Source organism: Dreissena polymorpha, chromosome 14 (genome assembly GCF_020536995.1).
Source record: "Dreissena polymorpha isolate Duluth1 chromosome 14, UMN_Dpol_1.0, whole genome shotgun sequence".
In the NCBI taxonomy this organism is placed as follows: Eukaryota; Metazoa; Mollusca; class Bivalvia; order Myida; family Dreissenidae; genus Dreissena; species Dreissena polymorpha.
The window spans coordinates 69,150,435-69,174,907 of NC_068368.1; the positions used below are offsets into that span (position 1 = coordinate 69,150,435).

General features: G+C 37.1%; 1 protein-coding gene across 20 annotated transcripts in view; it reads left to right on the forward strand.

The window, feature by feature from the left end:
* LOC127859074 (uncharacterized) overlaps positions 1-24,473 on the forward strand; it is a 61,749-nt gene that overhangs the window by 16,348 nt on the left and 20,928 nt on the right. For 2 of the 20 annotated variants that reach the window (XM_052396484.1, XM_052396494.1), the window contains exons 3-7: positions 2,162-2,726; positions 3,319-3,531; positions 4,288-4,382; positions 5,534-5,659; positions 19,394-20,729. The exons of 2 other annotated variants lie outside the window; for them this stretch is intronic. In XM_052396484.1, coding sequence (XP_052252444.1) covers positions 2,162-2,726; positions 3,319-3,531; positions 4,288-4,382; positions 5,534-5,659; positions 19,394-19,480 — 1,086 coding nt within the window. In that variant the 3' untranslated portion in view covers positions 19,481-20,729. Of the gene's footprint in view, positions 1-2,161; positions 2,727-3,318; positions 3,532-4,287; positions 4,383-5,533; positions 5,660-6,379; positions 7,700-15,724; positions 15,902-16,459; positions 16,674-17,411; positions 17,507-18,539; positions 18,666-19,393; positions 20,730-24,473 lie in introns of those variants that run through there. 16 more of the 20 variants (XM_052396497.1, XM_052396489.1, XR_008039264.1 and 13 more) reach the window with 15 other exon arrangements.

The window sequence follows — 24,473 nt, forward strand, 5'->3', positions numbered from 1 at the left end:
ATCGTGGGCTTGTTTTCGTAGTGGAATAGGGTCATAAGAGTATTTTCGGCAGACGAAAATTTTGTTTTGCAATCTTTACAAAAAATAATGTAAAACTAAAATCTGCATACGGACATAACTAGTAAGTACTTAAGCTGGGTTAATTAATATATCTAGATACTCTTCTTACTCCAACAACAGTATGCGACTCTGACAACATAAACCCAGTGACGGACTCCGATAACATTAACCCATTACGGGACTCCGATAACATTAACCCATTACGGGACGCCGATAATATTAACCCATTACGGGACTCCGATTACATTTACCCATTACAGGACTCCGATAATATTAACCCAGCACGGGACTCCGACAACATTAACCCAGCACGCGACACCGATAACATTAACCCAGCAAGGGACACCGATAACATTAACCCATTACGGGACTCCGATAACATTAACCCATTACGGGACTCCAACAACATTAACACAGTATGGGACTACGACAACATTAACACAGTACGTGACTCCGATAACATTTACCCTGAACGGGATTCCGACAACATTAACCCGTTACGGGACTACGACAACATTTACCGAGTACGTGACTCCGATAACATTATCCCTATGCGGGACTCCGACAACATAAACCCAGTAAGAGACTACGACAACATTAACCCAGTACGGGACTCCAACAACATTAACCCAGTACGGGACTCCGATAAAATTAACCCAGTACGTGACTCCGATAACATTAACCCAGAACGGGACTCCGATAACTTTTACCCAGTACGGGGTTCTGATAATATTAACCCTGTACGGGACTCCGACAACATTAACCCAGTGCGGGACAACGACAACATTAACCCAGTACGTGACTCCGATAACTTTGACCCAGTACGGGGCTCTGATAACACTAACCCAGTACGGGGCTCTGATAACATTTACCCAGTACGGGGCTCTGATAACATTAACTCAGTACGTGACTCCGATAACATTAACCCAATGCGGGACTCCGATAACATAGACCCAGTAAGAGACTACGACAGCATTTACTTAGTACGGGTCTCCAACAACATTAACCCAGTACGGGACTCCAACAACTTTAACCCAGTACGGGACTCCGATAACATTAGCCCTATACGGTACTACGAAAACATTTACTCAGTACGGGGCTCCGATAACATTCACCCAGTATGGGACTCCGACAACATTATCCAGGTACGGGGCTCCGATAACATTAACCCAGTACGGGGCTCCGCTAACATTAACCCAGTACGGGACTCCGATAACATTAACCCAGTACTGGACTCCGATAACAGAAAACCAGTAAGGGACTCCGATAATATGAACTCAGTACCGAACTCCGATAACATTAATCCAGTACGGGACTCTGATAACATTAACCCAGTACTGTACTCCGATAACATTAAACCAGTACGGAACTCCGATAACATTAACTCAGTACGGGACTCCGATAACATTAACCCAGTACTGGACTCCGATAACATGAACTCAGTACGGGACTCCGATAACATTAACCCAGTACGGGACTCCGATAACATTAACCCAGTACGGGACTCCGATAACATTAACCCAGTACGGGACTCCGATAACATTAACCCAGTGCGGGACTCCGACAACATTAACCCAGTAAGAGACTACGACAATATTTACTTAGTGCGGGACTCCAACAACATTAACCCAGTACTGGACTCCGATAAAATTAATCAAGCACGGGACTCATAACTTTAACTCAGTACGGGGCTCTGATAACATTAATCCAGTACGGGACTACGACAACTGTTTTCTTTGTCACAAAGCTCTTGTTAATCACATTTTACATATCAACATATGGCGATTCGTACGCTTTTTATATGCAGTATTGCCTTTATAAGTATTTTTGCATGTATACTATAGATCTCAAAATAATGATATTATTTTGAAAAAGACGCCTTAAAATATGCTTACGCTTTAAACCGGAAATAAATGCATGAACTTAAAGCATACTTTTAAATTATTATACATGTAAAGAAAATGACGTTTTAAATTACTACAACATACATTGGATAAGAAATAAACACATACTGTTGTGATATTACTTAAAGTTCCATTCGAAAGTCCCACGTTGTTTTGTATTGTATTTATCATTTGGTTATGCATGACACGTTTTACAGGAGTTGTCAACGATGAGATTAAGTTTAACGACATTGTCGTCCTTGCTTATTCTCGACCCGGATATCAAAACTAAAATGGATCAGATGGTATCGAAAGGGCGAGAATGTTTTATCAATTACGAGTCTACCATGAGAAACGAAGGAGGCGCCATTCTTGTTCAGAAGGAGCTCATTTTGGCAGCGAATAGTGCGGGAGATGTAAATGTTCAAGGCATGCTATTATCTTTAGACGGCATTACTGTTAAAATGAAGGCTGTTCGCGATGCGTCACTTTCTCTGCAATCAAATGTTCACTCAAACATCGAATCTTGCCGAAGACGTAAACAAATGCATGAAACTACCATCGCTACGGACCAGCTAACGCTGAAAAACATAGAGGCGGAAATTCAGGGAATAAATTCCCAGATCGCGTCGTTTGAGGCGGACATTGTCAGTATGGACAATGACGCGGGGACGCTGGAAAACAGGGCCGAAGCGATCGACAGTGCGAGACGCCGGAAGAAGAAAAAAGGCGTCTGGGGAGTGGTGGCCTCAGTCGTTGGAATCGGGCTCGCGCCATTTACAGGTACCTGTGTATTGCAAGCGGTCTTGATGTATCGTTGTATACATTTAATTGATATTTGTTTTATGAATCACTTGTTAAGGAGAAGCGCCTAATTACTAACCTGAAAATTAGACCTGCGATACAAACCTGAAATGCAAACCTGAAACGTAAACCCGATATGCAAACCTGAAATGAAAACCTAAACATATACTCTGTTTTTACGTTGTGATTTTTTATGGATAAATTATGCAAGTGTTTCGAAGTTACATTAAACGCTAGAAACAGTTTGATATATTAAGGTATTACTTTTTATGTAATTATAGGTGGTTTCATTCTATAGCTGAATTGCTATGTATTACATGAGTAGCGTTCTGAGAAATGTGGGATTAACTCATGTGCGTTAAGTGTCGTTTCACAGGCTAATCAAGGACGACATTTTCTCTTTATGGTATTTTTCGTTTAAAGGAAGTCGCTTCTTAGATAAAATCCAGTTTAGGCGGAAAATGGCGTCCATGATTAGCATTTGCGGAATGCACAGGCTTATCTGGGACGACCCTTTACGCACATGCATTAATCCCCGTTTCCCTAGCACACGACTCATATGTAATTTCAGGCGGTGTAAGTCTTGGCCTGACAGCGGCCGGAGGCATCATTGCGGGCAAAAACTTCGAAGACGCTGATGACTGCAGACAGACTGCTCGTGCTTTGCGAGCACGTGCACAAACCAGGCGGACTGATGCCCACAGATTACGAGAACAGAACGCTGCGGCAGCGGGTAGAACATCCTTTTTGGCACAGGAAATCCAAGGACTTCAGTCTAAAAAGGGTGATTGTAAAGGCTTCTTCACCTACATCAGCAAAACAGAAAAAAACATCTTACTGTTAAACTGTATAACATTCTGAATGGAACACATTTAATAATTTCATCTGTGCTAAAAACTACATAAAATACAACAAATATAATGGTGTTGCGATAAATTATGAATCTCTTTTCGGTTTCCGACATAATTGGAACTGTAAAATAAATAGAATTCGTGATAATTAAATTTTCGTTGATTTCCTCGGTTGACCGATCAACACCGTTAAATGACCGACGCATATTCCTCTCCTTTTTCCCCAAATCAGGAATCCACGAATAAACGTGTGCGCGAAAATCATGCCGACGTATATAAGTGATTTTACTTTTGATGTTTTGTACAATTGGTATTAAAGGAATTATTTCTTCGGTCGAATCTACCTGTGGACTGTGCATCAAATAGCATGCTAGTATCTAATGTAAATGGAGAACCAAATGAGAGTCCAAACCATCGCTATTTATTTTTTTCACAAAAACCAATGTGTACCATGTGCTTAATAATACAGTGTACGATCATTATTATTCGTGGGACAGTAAATTTCGTTGATTTTGTAGGTTGACCGATCCACAAATTTAAAACAAACACATCGACAAATAACCATTGCCTATATTTACCAAAATCAGAAATCCACGAATTTGCGTGTCCATGAAAAAGTAAAAAACAACACACGAAATGTCATGCCGACGGTGATTTTACAGTTAACATTGTAAAACACTCGATTTCAGCACAACTAGAAAGCACCATACTCGTCCTGCAGCAGATGACATTGGACTTGACGAACCTAGTGCAATACATAGATAGCTCCCTTAACGTGTTTCAGGTAAATTAACCTATTTATGCCTAGCGTCTAAAAAAAAAGTCATTGGCAAATAGCGTAGACCCAGATGAGACGCCGCATGATGCGGCGTCTCATCAGGGTATGCGCTGTTTGCTTAAAGGAATTTCTGTAAGAAATATTCTAAATATAGAAATAAATATACTACACATCCCTAATTTTGGAAATTAATTGATCCAATTTAGAAGGATGGTAGAGTCCACTAGGCATACATGGCTTAAACCCTATCTAAACTTACTTCATGACTATACCACATCCCGCTAGTAGGTAGATAGGGTCAGGGTTAAGATTAGGGTTTAACTTAGCTCTAAATTAAATCTTACTCTAAACTTACTTCATAACTATACCCCCCCCCCCCGCCAGTAGGTAGACGGGGTTAGGGTAAGGGTTGGCTCTAAATTAAATCTAACTCTAATCTTACTTCATAACTATACCCATCCCCCTGCTAGTAGGTAGATGAGTTTTATGGAATCACCATGGACGTCTGTCCGTCTGTCTTTGTTTCTTTTTGTAGACACACAATTGTGTCGTGTTCTGAGTGGCTAATCAGGGACGACACTTTCCGCTTTTGTGATATTTTCTGTTTAAAGAAAGTCTCTTCTTAGGTTGGAAAGTGTCGTCCCTGTTTAGCCTGTGCGGACGACACTTAACGCACATGCATTATGCCCAGTTTTCTCAGAACGCGATTCAATTATCCGAAGAAGTTCTTCTATATTTTTCAACGTAAAACGTTAAAATATACACGAATTGGTCCATGTGTCAAATAAAAATAAACTTAAAATTACGGTTAGCAAAAGATATTGTATTAAAAACATCACCAATCAAACTGTGTTACGTAAAAGTGTTGTGAACAAATGGAATTAAGCACTATCTTTGGTGTATTTCGTTAAAAGTGATGCCCCAGCTGTGAGACAATGCCAAATGCAAGAATATATTAGTCACTTTCCACATTTATTTCTATTGTTGTTTAAAATACGTCTATTCTCAGAAAAAAATCTAGTTTCGGCGGAAAGTATCGTCCCTGATTAGCTTGTGCGGATTGCAATGGCTAATCTGGGAGGACACTTTACGCACATGCATTAAGCCCGGCTTTTCCCAGATCATCTGTTCTTCCCTTTCTGTTTGTATATAAATAGACCATGGATACAACGTTCAAAGATATCAGTCTTCACTCTGAGTCGTTCCTCATCATACAGAACGCCTTGAGGAAACATCCAGAACGCCTTGCCGACAAGGCACAGGCTACGCTGGAAGAACTACAGGTAATAATGCCGTTTAATGGTAAATAGAGTCAAAAAATTACTTTGTAATAACATGTACATCACGAGCGACACATAATGCAACATTTCAGTTTTCAGCACCATTCCGACCCATTCACACCTTCAGATACCCACACACGTAATTACATCCACACAACCCTTCAAACAAAGACCCCGCAACAAACGAACATACTCATCCATAGCCATCCACTCCAAAATCTAACACTACACTCAAACACTAACCCATCATACATACACCCCTTACACATCCTCAACTACCCCTCCCCCCACACGTGATGGGACTTGGAAATAAACTGGCACATATGATCATCATCTGAAGACTTCTTCATAAGTGTTAACAAGTGCTCTACTTATTGCTTCATATTGTTTGTCACACAATACTAATGTTCGTGTCTTTTAACCTTTACAGGGGGACATCCGTGTCATATGATCGACACATTTCTAGTTATTGTTATTTAAATATCTGAGTAGTGTGAAAATAAGTATACATTAATAGAACACATTACCAATACAGTATATTAATCAAGTTCAAATAGGTAAAAAGGGTTATTGAAATCGCGCCAACATGCCTTTTATTTAATTGATTGCTTTTCTCGCTGTGGCCACAAATAAATACTGTTTTTGTTTACAAAATATTAATGTAGATCTTATTGTGAGCTTTTTTGTGTACGGTATCTATCAATCGTGATTTATTTGTTTCAGGGAAAATGGTCGAACCTGGAATCTCTTTTAATTGCAAACGGAGCACGGGCTATATTGACATGTGACAAGAGCGGCAATAACTGCTAAATATCAATGCCTTTTATATGAGCCTCGCTCTGTGAAAAGGGTGTGCGTAAAGTGTTGTCCCAGATAAGCTTATGCAGTCCGCAAAGGCTAATCAGGGAAGACAATTTCCGCCTAGACAGGATTTTTTTAGAGAAGACTTCCATTAAAATAAAAATGCCAAAAAAGCGGAAAGTGTCTTAAATGATTAGCCTGCACAGGCTAGTCTGGGACGATATTTTAAGCACATGCATTAAAGCCCTGTTTTCCCTGAGCGAGGCTTATATAAATGCGATTTTATAAAAAAAACACACATACTACATTTTCATACTCCAGTGACTATGTTTGCTTATGTCGTTATCTTGAGATTGGACTTTCTAGTAATGCAATGTGCATTTCCTTAAAACATTTGGTGAATTTGCCTCTGTAATTGCATTGATGGTTCAGTAAAATTTTATGCTTCACACATGTATATATTTGCCATGTTTATTAAAATGTATTAACTACTTGGGTTATGTTTATAAATTGACACTTCTTGTGCTTATAATGTCTGTTTATTAATTGATATTACACGTGATATTTTGCTAGACTATTAATATTGTTTATAAAATGTGTAATGTTTTCACTTAATTAAAAATAGTGATAACACATACTTTTGATTATTTTAAATGTCATTTGTAAGCAATATATCTTCAATTAAGTTACTCGTTCGACGGTGTAACATTGTTTCATTAGTTTTATGAGATATAATAATGTTGAATACACTATTAATAAATTTAATTGTATCAGTTTTTACCATTCCATTAGTTCCACCACCCCAGAGCATATCCTTTAAAGGTCCCACCCCCTCGCCATGAAAGGACGTGACACGACTTTCTCTAACGATGTGGAATCTTGAAGGTCATGTAGCGGTGTTTCAAATGCGTAAAACTTACATAATGTGGACCTAGAAGGAACATGGGCCACTTCGAACATGGTAGAGACCGCATTGTCATATTTAAGACCATGTAGAGACACAGTGAACTAATCCTGCGAGTGGCGTTGTCGTATTGAAGATCGTGTTCTCACTATCCTAGTGTTGTGTCCGTATCACGCTCATGGCGCCCACATTGCGTTCCCGCCAAGACATTACCCATAGTTTTGCAGGTCCTAATAGGTTATTGTTGGTTTTACCATGCTCTGACGTTTGTACAGCGTAACTGCTATGTATGCTACATTTTCCACTAAATATATATGGATATATAAATAGAAAAGAGACCAGTGTCAGTTTTGGTATATTCGTTGAATAGCTGCGATTTAATAATGTGAAGGTATTTGTAAACTTTAACCGCCTGTCTCTGCACATGTTTGATATGCTGATAAACATCATTTGACCCAAATCTCCTAGCAGGACACGAAATATCCGAAAGTTATAAAGCCTTTCGCGAAATAGCTATTACCGTTCGATACCTATCTCCCGCTTACAGGTAACTGACGCATATTTGTTTGAGTTCAGGATGAAACGAGTCCATCAGAAGCGCTTTATGCAGAACTTATAAATGAGCTGCGTTGATAACAAACGAACAAACACATCTTAAATAAATTCGGCCATATAAGAACTATTGCTGTTGTTTAAAATACTCGCAATTATTTTTCTGGTAGAGCAGATCATTAGTCTCGATATACAGCAACCTCATTCTTGGAAATACATGTGCGTAAAGTGTCCGACTGCACAGGCTATTCTAAGATCACACTGTGTGCACATTATTAAGCACAGTTTTTACACTGTTAGCATGTGTATTGAGCACAGATTTTACACTGCACGCATATGTATTAAGGACATTTTACACACATGCAGATGTTTTAAGTACAATTTTTACACTGTACGCATATGAATTGAGGACAACAGATGCAGATGTATGAAGCACAATTTTTACACTGTAAGCACACGTTTTAAGCATATTTTTTACACTGTACGCATATGTATTTAGGACAGTTTTTACACTTAACGCATACATATTAAGTTCAGCTTTTACACTGTACGCATATGTATTAAGCACACTTTTACACTGTACGCATATGTATTAAGCACAGTTTTTCTACTGTACGCACATGTATTAAGCACGTTTTTAACACTGTACGCATATGTATTTAGGACAGTTTTTTACACTTAACGCATGCGTTTTAAGCACAGTTTTTACACTGTACGAACATGTATTAGGCACAGTTTTAACACTGTACGCATATGTATTAAGCACAGGTTTTACACTGTATGCATATGTATTTAGGACAGGTTTTTACACTTTACGCGTACGTATTAAGCACAGTTTTTACACTGTAAGCATATGTATTAAGCACAGGTTTTACACTGTACGCATATGTATTGAGGACAGATTTTTCCACTTTGCGCATACGTATTAAGCACAGTTTTTACACTGTACGCATATGTATTAAGCACAGTTGTACACTGTACGCATACGTATTAAGCACAGTTTTTACACTGTACGCATATGTATTTAGGACAGTTTTTTACACTTTACGCATACGTATTAAGCACAGTTTTAACACTGTACGCACATGTATTAAGGACAGTTTTAACTCTGTACGCATATGTATTAAGCACAGTTTTTACACTGTACGCACATGTATTAAGGACAGTTTTAACACTGTACGCATACGTATTAAGCACAGTTTTTACACTGTACGCACATGTATTAAGCACAGTTTCAACACTGTACGCATATGTATTAAGCACAGGTTTTACACTGTACGCATATGTATTAAGCACAGTTTTAACACTGTACGTATTAAGCACAGTTTTTATACTGTACGCACATGTATTAAGCACAGTTTTAACACTGTACGCATACGTATTAAGCACAGGTTTTACACTGTACGCACATTTATTAAGAACAGTTTTAACACTGTACGCATATGTATTAAGAACAGTTTTAACACTGTACGCATATGTATTAAGAAAAGTTTTAACACTGTACGCATATGTATTAAGAACAGTTTTAACACTGTACGCATATGTATTAAGAACAGTTTTAACACTGTACGCACATGTATTAAGAACAGTTTTAACACTGTACGCATATGTATTAAGCACAGGTTTAACACTGTACGCACATGTATTAAGAACAGTTTTAACACTGTACGCATATGTATTAAGCACAGGTTTAACACTGTACGCACATGTATTAAGAACAGTTTTAACACTGTACGCATATGTATTAAGCACAGGTTTTACACTGTACGCACATGTATTAAGAACAGTTTTAACACTGTACGCATGTGTATTATGCACAGGTTTTACACTGTACGCACATGTATTAAGAACAGTTTTAACACTGTACGTATTAAGCACAGGTTTTACACTGTACGCACATGTATTAAGAACAGTTTTAACACTGTACGCACATGTATTAAGAACAGTTTAACACTGTACGCACATGTATTAAGAACAGTTTTAACACTGTACGCATACGTATTAAGCACAGTTTTCCAAGAACGAGGCTCATACGCCCATCAGTCTGTAGTACTCGTAGAAAAGCGATATATTTAATGGATGTTATAAACAAAATGCGCATAATGATACAAGTTATGTTAACATATCTAACTTCCAGATTTAGGACAAATAACGTCACTATTTTAGTCTAATCCGATATGTCAACGAACATGCATTTCATCAAGCGTCTGTTTCTATGTCAGACATGTCGCACTTGCCTGTGTACTGTAATTTTTTTTAATCATTTCTAAAACATTTTAGAAATCACCAGTCGTGATAATCTGTTATCCTATTGTATACCGAATTAAATCATCCATAGTTATGTACAAGAAATCGCATATATAGTGAACAATTCAGTAAATACCAAAACAAGACAAAACGCGATTTCTTAAAAGAACTTGTTCACAGTTTGACACATTGAAAATTAAAAAACAAAAACATGTCATATATGTATTGAAGAATGTATATATTATATTTAAACAAGCAGGAGTAACACTTTTAACTGAAAACGATTGAAATATCGTTTGTGTATCGATAATCACTAATCGAAATCGGACTAATAAGTGTTGTATCGTCGTGTATAAAACATATCGATACAATTACTGTATTAAGGTCAATAGTCTGAGAGGTGTTATGTACAGCTGTTACATTTGCTGTCCTCGATAAGAGCCCTAGGAAAGGCTATTAAAACTATTTTCTTGTTAATATTATTCGTAATTACTTTTCCAAAAAAAATCAACAGTTTTGTTAGTAAATTCATTTTAGTACATTTGTCAAAAATACAAAATATTTGAACAAGTCCTTTTAAATTATGTATTATGTAGTTTATGAATTAATTAACTTTCCCTGTAGTATATCTGCATGTGAAACTGTGTTGAATGAGCTATCGTTTATTTTCAGTTTGCGATGTAGTTTTTTCCACATTGGAGGCGCTATCTATTGTTCGAGTGATAATGTTTGCCAAAGTACTGAAAAAGCTTAATTTTTGATTGCTATCGCAACGTTGAAAAGAAGAATGTTTCGCGTACGATGCAGGGTCTCGATATTCGAGGAAATCAAAAAAATTTTACCTGTAATCTTGTCTTGCAACATATAATAAATATTGCAAGGATTGTTTTCGGACGTATGCCATCGACATTGAGATAATGTCACAGGAAGCATATCGGTTTGTGAATCAAATATAAAAACTTAAAACGCGCTAATATTGCTGCATTCTATTTAAAGACAACGCGTAAACAATCGTCGCTGCGTTCTCATTTTACTTAGATAACAGGTTTTGACAATAGTAATAACAAATTGCAGGTTCCATTCTCTTCCTTTGCGATGACGAAATTTTACCCATATGTACACGCATTCGTCGCAAGATGATTATTATAGACTGGTCATTACATTCCACCAAAAACCAAATGAAGGAATGCCAAGATGTAATCCATCTTAAATAAGAGGCCGCTGTGTCAGTGTTATAATACGAAAAGTAATCGGATATTAAGCACTGTCTGATAAGGGTTTGTCCAAATCTGTCAGCCTAATGTTGACCAATTTTGGGTTGGGACTCGATGGAAACTTTCTGCACGATTTTCTGCACGAAGTCAAGTAAACAAAACTCTACAACAGTTCTACAAAAGTCTATATTCTTCTTTGACACATGTTAGATTAATTACTGTCATCATATATCTGGTCGTGGTATCTTGTCGTATACAGCAAAGACAAAATGAATGTGTTATAATTGCGTAACTAAGCAGGTATAATACCTCGTTCCGTGGTAAATACTGACGTCAAATGACAGGTGTTTCTTACTTTAAATTTGTATGGCATGACCCTCTCTCTGGAAAATGGTGCGTTAAGTGTCGTACCATATTAATATGTGCATTCCGCAAAGGCTAATCAGGGACGACACTTTCGCATACACTGGTTTTTCGTTTAGAAGATACTTTCTTTAAACTAAAAAATCCATAAAAGCGGAAATGACGTCCCTGATAAGCCTGTGCTGAGTGAACAGGCTAATCAGGGAGGGAGGCGGAAAACTACAACGGGCGAGGCATGGTATGGTATTGCGCAAGAGGGGGTTAGAGGGTTAGGGTAAGGGTTAGGGTTAGTGTAAGGGGTCGGGTTAGAATTTGGGTTAGCCTAAACCCAACCCTAACCCTAACCCGACCCCTAATCCTAACCATTACCCTAACCCTTTTTTGGGGTTATCACCCCTGACCATGCCTCGCCCGTTGTAGTTTTCCGCCTCCAAATCAGGGATGACACTTTATGCACATGCATTAAATTAAGTTTTTCTAGACCTAGGCTAAATTTGTCTCTTCTATAAAGGTTTCAGGCTATTCTGATTCGAATGCACGATAAGTGACATGGCTTTGCCGTAGCAGATCCGACCGAACAATTTTTTTCAAAGCAAATATTCTTCTATTGAAGTGTTTTATTGTACCTGCCTACCTGTTTACGAGATAACAATATCAAAGCTTGCAGCTTGTATGATTTATACTGTAAAATCATTTATATTTATCGGTATGAAATTTGGTGGTAAAAACGACTTGTTCGTACTCACGTTAATTCGCGGCTTTCTGATTTTAAAGAAAGATGACTTTTTTGACGTGTTTGTGTTCATTTCTTAGATCAGGCAGCCCATGAAATCCACAAACATTTATGCCCCACAAAAAATAATGCTTTAACAGTGCTTGCATTGTGATTCCTGTAAGAGAACATCATTAATCTTGTGGCCTTTCTTGTATTTACAATTGACTACTTGATAGGAACATTGGTTGGTTCTACTTCCATTAAATGGTTTGTGTAAGGTAAGCAAATTGACCCGATATTTAACCATGCAAACGAAATTATATCACAACATCATGTTATGCTACCCATCTCCAAGCACAAACAAAAATTGAAGACGACACATGAATCAGTGTTGACTTAATTACAACAAATATAAATCTAAGTTCCGGAAAGATCTCTGGCGATTCTGTTCCGTTCAATGACTGACACACTCCGCCTGGTAAGGACAGTCAACATGTCGGGTCGCAGGCGCCGCTCGTGTTGCACTTTACTTACTTACCCTTAAAATTCAAAAATACCTGCGATTTACAAACACAATGACAAGTACAATATTAGCCCTAATAACAGATCATAGTGACACATGCGATAACCATTTCAAACCTAGTGACTCATGCGATTTATATTACAACCATAGCGACAAGTGGGATTTACAACCACGATGACTCGTGCATTTTCATCTATAACCACAGTGACTCGTGCGATTTAAACTACGATCATACTGACACGTGCGTATCATGCTACAACCATAGTGACGCGTGCGATTTCTTCAACGATAGTGAAACGTGCGAACTTTCGAATAAGCTCCAGGATATTGTGTTTGAAAATAAGTAACATACCATGTAAAGATCATTTCACTTAAATCAAAAATCATGCCAAGTTCTACCCGCTGTTGCATTTTCGCCTTCGTACGCGTTTTGCGTTACTTTATTGTTCGTCAACGAATTGTTGAGCATTAAAACACTCTGATTCTCTGAAAGCAAAAGAGCGCGGGGCGCACGGAGACCGGAACTGTTCGCCTTTTGCCACTGGGTGATATATTCCCGCTTCAAGCGATGTTCCGAAAAGACTATTGATTCGATTATTGCCTACCGCTGTCACGGACAATATTATTACTGGGAATTACTTAGTAACCGGTAAGAACTCTGACAAGAACTCTGATGCGACTTAAACGTTAATGAATATCATACAATTGATTGACAGCGCAAGTCGATTGTTATTTTCATTGAGTTATAACAATTGTTTGCTTTTTTCCGAAAGTGTACGCATGCGATTATAAGATTGCTATAGTGTATATTTTCCAGAGTCAGTTTGACCAATTGCATGGGCTAAGGTACAGCAATGCCAGACTTAAGAACGAACCGATGTTATTAATTGCTAAGGTACAACAATACCAAACTAAGGTACAGCTATGCCAAACTACGAACGAAGCGATAATGTCAGTAATGTGACATAATCAGTTGGAATGTGAATGGAATGCTATTTGTTGCTTGTTATATTAAAACCTCAGCTATAATGTACTGAACATTATGACAATAATGTATCATGTTCAAATATTTGATCTTTTAATACGACAACAGCAGTTGTTATTGTAATGAAAATGTGAAAAGGGTGATCGGTACATAACGCACACGTATAAAGAATCGGAAAAATTCTACTATAACATTGTTGTTAAATTCTGTATGTATAAGCGATGGTGGGTATGAACATGAAAATGACAGTTAACCCATGTATGCCTAGTGGACTCTCCCATCCTTCTAATTGGATCAATTTATTTCCAAAATTAGGGATGTCTAGTATATTCATTTCTATATTTAGAATATTTCTGACAGAAATTCCTTTGTGCAAACAGCGCAGACCCAGATGAGACGCCGCATGATGCAGTCAAATTCAGATTAATGAGTAAACAGTCAAATATATATTAATGTGTTATCAGTAAAATGAACGTCATTGTTCAACCAGTCAAATATAACATGCATTTTCTGTTCCAAATATAAAAATAAAGACCAGCCATCATTTAAGATTCGCCATATTTAGATACATTCTGTATTAATGAACATGTATACAAATGCACAACGTTAAGTATTATCGCTTTTAGTTTGACATTTAATTCATATCAAGTGCTGTGATTTAATGACGGTAGAAAACATTTTTAAGACAAAAATCTATAAAACAACGTTATATGAACAATTGGCGGTAAACACGTTCTCACTACGATGTATAGGTAAATATACATAACGTTATGTGAAAGTATTTTAATGATATTCTTGAACTTAAGATTATTGCTTTAGAATGGTTTCTTTGTCATTTTGGAAATCATATTCAAATGCACTAGTCTCTTCATTTTCTTCAATTAATTCACCTGTTTTGCTTTCTATAAGTGCAATAGTTCACACGTAAGTAGACTCTTTCGTAATTTCGCGAGATATATAACCCTTGTCAGGAATAGCGGCAGAATCAGACGAGATACATCTCTATTCGCGCATTAACTATGTTGTATTTACGTGTAGTATGTTATGGCAAGGTAGACATGTACATGTTAAACCGAAACAACACATGCATCCTTTTAATATTAAATACAACGACGATTAAAATTAACAAGATGTTAATTACACAATAACATACGGCAGAGCTCTGCCGGACGTCTACAATCGCCCCCTGTCGACATCGACCCGATGGACTTAAGCCCGCAGGCAGTTGAAAGACATGGGCCGATTATAGACGTCATGCTTTGCTCTGCCGTGTTGTTTATATAACATTATATTATCATTGGTTGCTCATGCGACATTATAATATCCGATATATATTAATTATTGTGTTTCAAAAATGAAATTGATGGGATAAAGTGGAAAAGGTAAAACAATACAAAATGCGATTACACGAATATAAATTATGCAGTCTAAAATGTTTCCATCGCAGACCAGTACTACATTCGTTTTAACGGATTAAAAAGCAGTACAATTATAAATACAAATTGGGAAAATACATATGGCAAAAAAGGTTATGACACCAAAAAACAACAGATGTTCATGTAATATATCATGTAAGAAAAAGGTAGAAATTAGAAAATGCACGTCACTAGAAAATCGGGAGACGAGTACAATTTATGTAAACAATATACAAACTATGTAATTTTGTTTGTTCATCAATAAAACATGATAATTTAAAAATATTTACGAGGATAAGCTACTATTGGTCTGTTAAGTAATACATACGAGCTGCGCTCTAGAAAATTCAGGGAATAAATTCACAGATCGCCTCGATTGCGGCGGACATTGTCAGTATGGAAAGTGACGCGCGGACGCTGGAAATCCGGGCCAGAGCGATCGACGATGAAGAAAGCGAGAATGAGGAAGAAGGCTTCTGGGGAGTGGTGACCTCAGTTGTTGGAATCGGGCTCGCGCCATTTACAGGTAGCTGTGTATTGCAAGCGGTCTTGATGTATCGTTGTATACATATAATTGATATTCGTTTGATTGATCACTTGTTAAGGAGAAGCGCCAAACTACTAATCTGACATGCAGACCTACGATACAAACCTGAAATGCAAACCTGAACATATAATCTGTTTTTACGTTGTGATTTTTTACGGATAAATTATGCACGTGTTACAAAAATACATTAAACGCTAGAAACAGTTTGAAATATTATTTCAAGTAATTACTTCTTATGTAATTATAGGTAGTTTCATTATATAGATTAAGTGCTTTGTATTACATGAGTAGCGTTCTGAGAAATTTGGGATTAACTCATGTGCGTAAAGTGTCGTTTCACAGGCTAATCAGGGACGACATTTTCTCTTCATGGTATTTTTCGTTTAAAGGAAGTCACTTCTTAGATAAAATCCAGTTTAGGCGGAAAATGGCGTCCATGATTAGCCTTTGCGCAATGCACAGGCTTATCTGGGACGACCCTTTACGCACATGCATTAATCCCCGTTTCCCTAGCACACGACTCATATGTAATTTCAGGCGGTTTAAGTCTTGGCCTGACAGCGGCCGGAGGCATCTATGCGGGAAAAAACTTCGAAGACGCTGATGACTGCAGACAGACTGCTCATGATTGGCGAGCACGTGCACAAACCAGGCGGACTGATGCCCAGAGACTACGAGAACAGAACGCTGCAGCAGCGGGTAGAAACATCCGCTTTGGCACAGGAAATCCAAGAACTTCAGTCCAAAAAAGGTGATTGTAAAGGCTTCTTTACCTACATCAGCAAAACATAAAAAAACATCTTACTGTTAAACTGTATACCATTCTAAATGGCACACGTTTAATTATTTCATCTGAGCTGAAAACTACATAAAATACATCAAATGTAATGGTGTTGCGATAAATTATGAATCTCTTTTCGGTTTCCGACATTATAAGTACTGTAAAATTAATAACATTCAAGATAATAAAATTTTTCGTTGATTTCCTCGGTTGACCGATCCACACCGTTAAAAGACCGACGCATATTCCTCTCCTTTTTCCCCCAATCAGGAATCCACGAATAAACGTGTGCACGAAAATCATGCCGACGTATATAAGTGATTTTACGTTTGATGTTTTGTACAATTAAAGGAATTATTTCTTCGGTCGAATCTACCTGTGTACTGAGCAACAAATAGCATTTGTAATGTAAATGGAGAACCAAATGACAGTCGAAACTCCGCTAGTTTTTTCCCACAAAAACCAATGTGTACCATGTGCATAGTAATACAGTGTACGATCATTATATTTTCGTGGGACAGTAATTTTAGTTGATTTCGTAGGTTGACCGATCCACGAATTTAACACAAACACATCGATATATGACCGTTGCCTATTTTTACCAAAATCAGAATCCACGAATGTACATGTCCATGAAAAGTAAAAAAAGCACGAAATTTCATGCCGACGATGATTTTACAGTATACATGGTAAAACACTCGATTTCAGTACAACTAGAAAACACCATACTTGTCCTGCAGCAGATGACATTGGACATGACGAACCTAGTGAAATACATAGATAGCTTCCTTAACGTGCTTCAGGTAAATTAACAAATTTATGCCTAGCATAATTGATCGAATTTAGAAGGATGGGAGAGTCCACTAGGCATACATGGCTTAAACACTATCTAAACTTACTTCATGACTATACCCCATCCCGCTAGTAGGTAGATAGGGTCAGGGTTAAGATAAGGGTTAGCTCTAAATTTAAATCTAACTCTCAACTTTCTTAATAACTATATCACCCCCCGCCAGTAGGTAGATGGGGTTAGGGTTAGGGTTGGCTCTAAATCTAACCTTAATCTTACTTCATAACTATACCCCCTCCCCCTGCTAGAAGGAAGATGAGATTTATGGAATCACCATGGACGTATGTCCGTCCGTCTTTGTTTCTTTTTGTAGGCACACAATTGTGTGGTGTTCTGAGAAAATTGGGCATAATGCAAGTGCGTAAAGTGCCGTCCCAGATTAGCCTGTGCAGTCCGTTCGGTTTAAAGAAAGTCTCTTTTAAGCAGAAATTTAGTTTTGGGCGGAAAGTGTCGTCCCTGATTAGCCTGTGCGGACTGCACAGGCTAATCTGGGACGACACTTTACGCACATGCATTATGACTAGTTTTCTCAAAACGCGACACAATTATCCGAAGAAGTTCTCCTATATTTTTCAACATAAAACGTTTAAATATACACAAATTGGTCCATGCGATAAATAAAGATAACTTAAAATTACGGTTAGCAAAAGATATTGAATTAAAAACGTCACCAATCGAACTGTGTTACGTAAAGGTTTTGTGAACAAATGCAATTAAGCACTTTCTTTGGTATATTTCGTTAAAAATGATGCCCCAGCTGTGAGACAATGCCAAATGCAAGGATATATTAGTCACTTTCCACATTTATTGTATTTTTGTGTAAAAGCGTCTCTTCTCAGACAAAATCTATTTTAGGCGGAAAGTATCGTCCCTGATTAGCCTGTGCGGATTGCAATGGCTAATCTGGGAGGACACTTTACGCACATGCATTAAGCCCGGCTTTTCCCAGATCATCTGTTCTTCCCTTTCTGTTTGTATATAAATAGACCATGGATACAATGTTCAAAGATGTCAGTCTTCACTCTGAGTCGTTCCTCATCATACAGAACGCCTTGAGGAAACAACCAGAACGCCTTGCCGACAAGGCACAGGCTGTGCTGGAAGAACTGCAGGTAAAATTGCCGTTTAATGGTAAATAGTGTCAAAAATTACTTTGTTATAACATGTACATCACGAGCGACAAATGATGCAACATTTCACTTTTCATCACCATTCCAATCCATTCACACCTTCTGATACCCACACACGCAATTACATCCACACAACCCTTCAAACAAATACCTCGCATCGACCCAAACAAACATACTCGTCCCTAGCCATCCACTCCAAAATCTAACACTACACTCAAACACTAACCCGTCATACATACACCCCTTTCACATCCTCAACTACCCCCCCCCAACCCCACACGTGATGGGACTTGGAAATAAATTGGCACATATGATCATCATCTGAAGACTTCTTCATAAGTGTTAACAAGTGCTCTTCTTATTGCTTCATATTGTTTGTCACACAATACTAATGTTCGTGTCTTTTAACCTTTACAAGGGGACATCCGTGTCATATGATCGACACATTTCTAGTTATTGTTATTTAAATATCTGAGTAGTGTGAAAATAAGTATACATTAATAGAACACATTATCAAAACAGTATATTAATCAAGTTCAAATAGGTAAAAAGGGTTATTGAAATCGCGCCAACACGCCTTTTATTTAAGTGATTGCTTTTCTCGCTGTGGCCACAAATAAACACTGTTTTTGTTTACAAAATAATAATGTAGATCTTATTGTGAGATTTTTTGTGTACGGTATCTATCAGTCGTGATTTATTTGTTTCAGGGAAAATGGTCGAACCTGGAATCTCTTTTAATTGCAAACGGAGCACGGGCTATATTGACATGTGACAAGAGCGGCAATAACTGCTAAATATCAATGCCTTTTATATGAGCCTCGCTCTGTGAAAAGGGTGTGCGTAAAGTGTTGTCCCAGATAAGCTTATGCAGTCCGCAAAGGTTAATCAGGGAAGACAATTTCCGCCTAGACAGGATTTTTTTAGAGAAGACTTCCGTTAAAATAAAAATGCCAAAAAAGCGGAAAGTGTCTTAAATGATTAGACTGCACAGGCTAATCTGGAACGATGATTTAAGCACATGCATTAAAGCCCTGTTTTCCCTGAGCGAGGCCTATATAAATGCGATTTTATAAAAAAACACACACACTACATTTTCATACGCCGGTTACTATGTTTGCTTATGTCGTTATCTTGAGATTGGACTTTCTAGTAATGCAATGTGCATTTTCTTAAAACATTTGGTGGATTTGCCTCTGTTATTGATCAGTTATTGCATTGATGGTTCAGTAAAATTTTATGCTTCACACATGTATATATTTGCCATGTTTATTAAAATGTATTAACTACTTGGGTTATGTTTATAAATTGACACTTCTTGTGCTTATAATGACTGTTTATTAATTGATATTACACGTGATATTTTGCTAGACTATTAATATTGTTTATAAAATGTGTAATGTTTTCGCTTAATTAAAAATAGTGATAACACATACTTTTGATTATTTTAAATGTCATTTGTAAGCAATATATCTTCAATTAAGTTACTCGTTCGACGGTGTAACATTGTTTCATTAGTTTTATGAGATATAATAATGTTGAATACACTATTAATAAATTTAACTATATCAGTTTTTACCATTTCATTAGTTCCACCACCCCAGAGCATATCCTTTAAAGGTCCCACCCCCTCGCCATGAAAGGACGTGACACGACTTTCTCTAACGATGTGGAATCTTGAAGGTCATGTAGCGGTGTTTCAAATGCGTAAAACTTACATAGTGTGGACATAGAAGGAACATGGGCCACTTCGAACATTGTAGAGACCGCATTGTCATATTTAAGACCTTGTAGAGACACAGTGAACTAATCCTGAGAGTGGCGTTGTCGTATTGAAGATCGTGTTCTCACTATCCTAGTGTTGTGTCCGTATCACGCTCATGGCGCCCACATTGCGTTCCCGCCAAGACATTACCCATAGTTTTGCAGGTCCTAATAGGTTATTGTTGGTTTTACCATGCTCTGACGTTTGTACAGCGTAACTGCTATGTATGCTACATTTTTTACTAAATATACATAAATATATAAATATAAATATAAAAGAGACCAGTGTCAGTTTGGTATATTCGTTGAATAGCTGCGATTTAAGAATGTGAAGGTATTTGTAAACTTTAACCGCCTGTCTCTGCACATGTTTGATATGTTGATAAACCTCATTTGCCCCAAATCTCCTAGCAGGACACGAAATATCCGAAAGTTATAAAGCCTTTCGCGAAATAGCTATTAACGTTCGATACCTATCTCCCGCTTACAGGTAACTGACGCATATTTGTTTGAGTTCAGGATGCAACGAGACACGAGTCCATCAGAAGCGCTTTATGCAGAACTTGTAAATGAGCTGCGTTGATAACAAAGGAACAAACATATCTTAAATAAATTCGGCCATATAAGAACTATTGCTGTTGTTTAAAATACTCGCAATTATTTTTCTGGTAGAGCAGATCATTAGTCTCGATATACAGCAACCTCATTCTTGGAAATACATGTGCGTAAAGTGTCCGACTGCACAGGCTATTCTAAGATCACACTGTGTGCACTTTATTAAGCACAGTTTTTACACTGTTAGCATGTATATTAAGCACAGATTTTACACTGCACGCATATGTATTAAGGACATTTTACACACATGCAGATGTTTTAAGTACAATTTTTACACTGTACGCATATTAATTGAGGACAGCAGATGCAGATGTATGAAGCACAATTTTTACACTGTAAGCACACGTTTTAAGCACATTTTTTACACTGTACGCATATGTATTAAGTACAGTTTATACACTTTACGCATACGTATTAGGTACAGTTTTTACACTGTACGCATATGTATTAAGCACACTTGTACACTGTACGCATATGTATTAAGCACAGTTTTTCTACTGTACGCACATGGATTAAGCACGTTTTTAACATTGTACGCATATGTATTTAGGACAGGTTTTTACACTTAACGCATGCGTATTAAGCACAGTTTTTACACTGTACGCACATGTATTAAGCACAGTTTTAACACTGTCCGCATATGTATTAAGCACATGTTTTACACTGTATGCACATGTATTAAGCACAGTTTTAACACTGTCCGCATATGTATTAAGCACAGGTTTTACACTGTATGCATATGTATTTAGGACAGGTTTTTACACTTTACGCGTACGTATTAAGCACAGTTTTAACACTGTACGCATATGTATTAAAAACAGTTTTAACACTGTACGCATATGTATTAAAAACAGTTTTAACACTGTACCCACATGTATTAAGCACAGTTTACCAAGAACGAGGCTCATATGCCCATCAGTCTGTAGTACTCGTAGAAAAGCGATATATTTAATGGATGTTATAAACAAAATGCGCATAATGATACATATTATGTTAACATATCTAACTTCCAGATTTAGGACAAATAACGTCACTATTTTAGTCTAATCCGATATGTCAACCAACTAACATGCATCTCATCAAGCGTCTGTTTCTATGTCAGACATGTCGCACTTGCCTGTGTACTGTAATTTTTTTTAATCATTTCTAAAACATTTTAGAAATCACCAGTCGTGATAATCTGTTAAACTATTGTATACCGAATTAAATCATCCATAGTTATGTACAAGAAATCGCATATATAGTGAACAATTCAGTAAATACCAAAACAAGACAAAACGCGATTTGTTAAAAGAACTTGTTCACAGTTTGGCACATTGAAAATTAAAAAACAAAAACATGTCATATATGTATTGAAGAATGTATAGATTATATTTAAACAAGCAGGAGTAACACTTTTAACTGAAAACGATTGAAATATCGTTTGTGTATTGATAATCACCAGTCGAAATCGGACTAATAAGTGTTTGTAACGTCGTGTATAAAACATATCGATACAATTACTGTATTAAGGTCAATAGTCTGAGTGGTGTTATGTACAGCTGTAACATTTGCTGTCCTCGATAAGAGCCCTAGGAAAGGCTATTAAAACTATTTTCTTGTTAATATTATTCGTAATTACTTTTCAAAAAAAAATCAACAGTTTTGTTAGTAAATTCATTTTAGTACATTTGTCAAAAATACAAAATATTTGAACAAGTCCTTTTAAATTATGTATTATGTAGTTTATGAATTAATTAACTTTTCCTGTAGTATATCTGCATGTGAAACTGTGTTGAATGAGCTATCGTTTATTTTCAGTTTGCGATCTAGTTTTTTCCACATTGGAGGCGCTATCTATTGTTCGAGTGATAATGTTTGCCAAAGTACTGAAAAAGCTTAATCTTTGATTGCTATCGCAACGTTGAAAAGAAGAATGTTTCGCGTACGATGCAGGGTCTCGATATTCGAGGAAATCAAAAAAGATTTTACCTGTAATCTTGTCGTGCAACATATAATAAATATTGCAAGGATTGTTTCCGGACGTATGCCATCGACATTGAGATAATGTCACAGGAAGCATATCGGTTTGTGAATCAAATATAAAAACTTAAAACGCGCTAATATTGCTGCATTCTATTTAAAGACAACGCGTAAACAATCGTCGCTGCGTTCTCATTTTACTTAGATAACAGGTTTTGACAATAGTAATAACAAATTGCAGGTTCCATTCTCTTCCTTTGCGATGACGAAATTTTACCCATATGTACACGCATTCGTCGCAAGATGATTATTATAGACTGGTCATTACATTCCACCAAAAACCAAATGAAGGAATGCCAAGATGTAATCCATCTTAAATAAGAGGCCGCTGTGTCAGTGTTATAATACGAAAAGTAATCGGATATTAAGCACTGTCTGATAAGGGCTTGTCCAAATCTGTCAGCCTAATGTTGACCAATTTTGGGTTGGGACTCGATGGAAACTTTCTGCACGATTTTCTGCACGAAGTCAAGTAAACAAAACTCTACAACAGTACTACAAAAGTCTATATTCTTCTTTGACACATGTTAGATTCATTACTGTCACCATATATCTGGTCGTGGTATCTTGTCGTATACAGCAAAAACAAAATGAATGTGTTATAATTGCGTAACTAAGCAGGTATAATACCTCGTTCCGTGGTAAATACTGACGTCAAATGACATGTGTTTCGTACATTAAATTTGTATGGCATGACCCTCTCTCTGGAAAATGGTGCGTTAAGTGTCGTACCATATTAACATGTGCATTCCGCAAAGGCTAATCAGGGACGACACTTTCGCATACACTGGTTTTTCGTTTAGAAGATACTTTCTTTAAACTAAAAAATCCATAAAAGCGGAAATGACGTCCCTGATAAGCCTGTGCTGAGTGAACAGGCTAATCAGGGATGACACTTTATGCACATGCATTAAATTAAGTTTTTCTAGACCTAGGCTAAATTTGTCTCTTCTATAAAGGTTTCAGGCTTTTCTGATTCGAATGCACGATAAGTGACATGGCTTTGCCGTAGCAGATCCGACCGAACAATTTTTTTCAAAGCAAATATTCTTCTATTGAAGTGTTTTATTGTACCTGCCTACCTGTTTACGAGATAACAATATCAAAGCTGGCAGCTTGTATGATTTATACTGTAAAATCATTTATATTTATCGGTATGAAATTTGGTGGTAAAAACGACTTGTTCATACTCACGTTAATTCGCGGCTTTCTGATTTTAAAGAAAGATGACTTTTTTGACGTGTTTGTGTTCATTTCTTAGATCAGGCAGCCCATGAAATCCACAAACATTAATGCCCTACTAAAAATAATGCTTTAACAGTACTTGCATTGTGATTTCTGTAAGAGAACATCATTAATCTCGTGGCCTTTCTTGTATTTACAATTGAC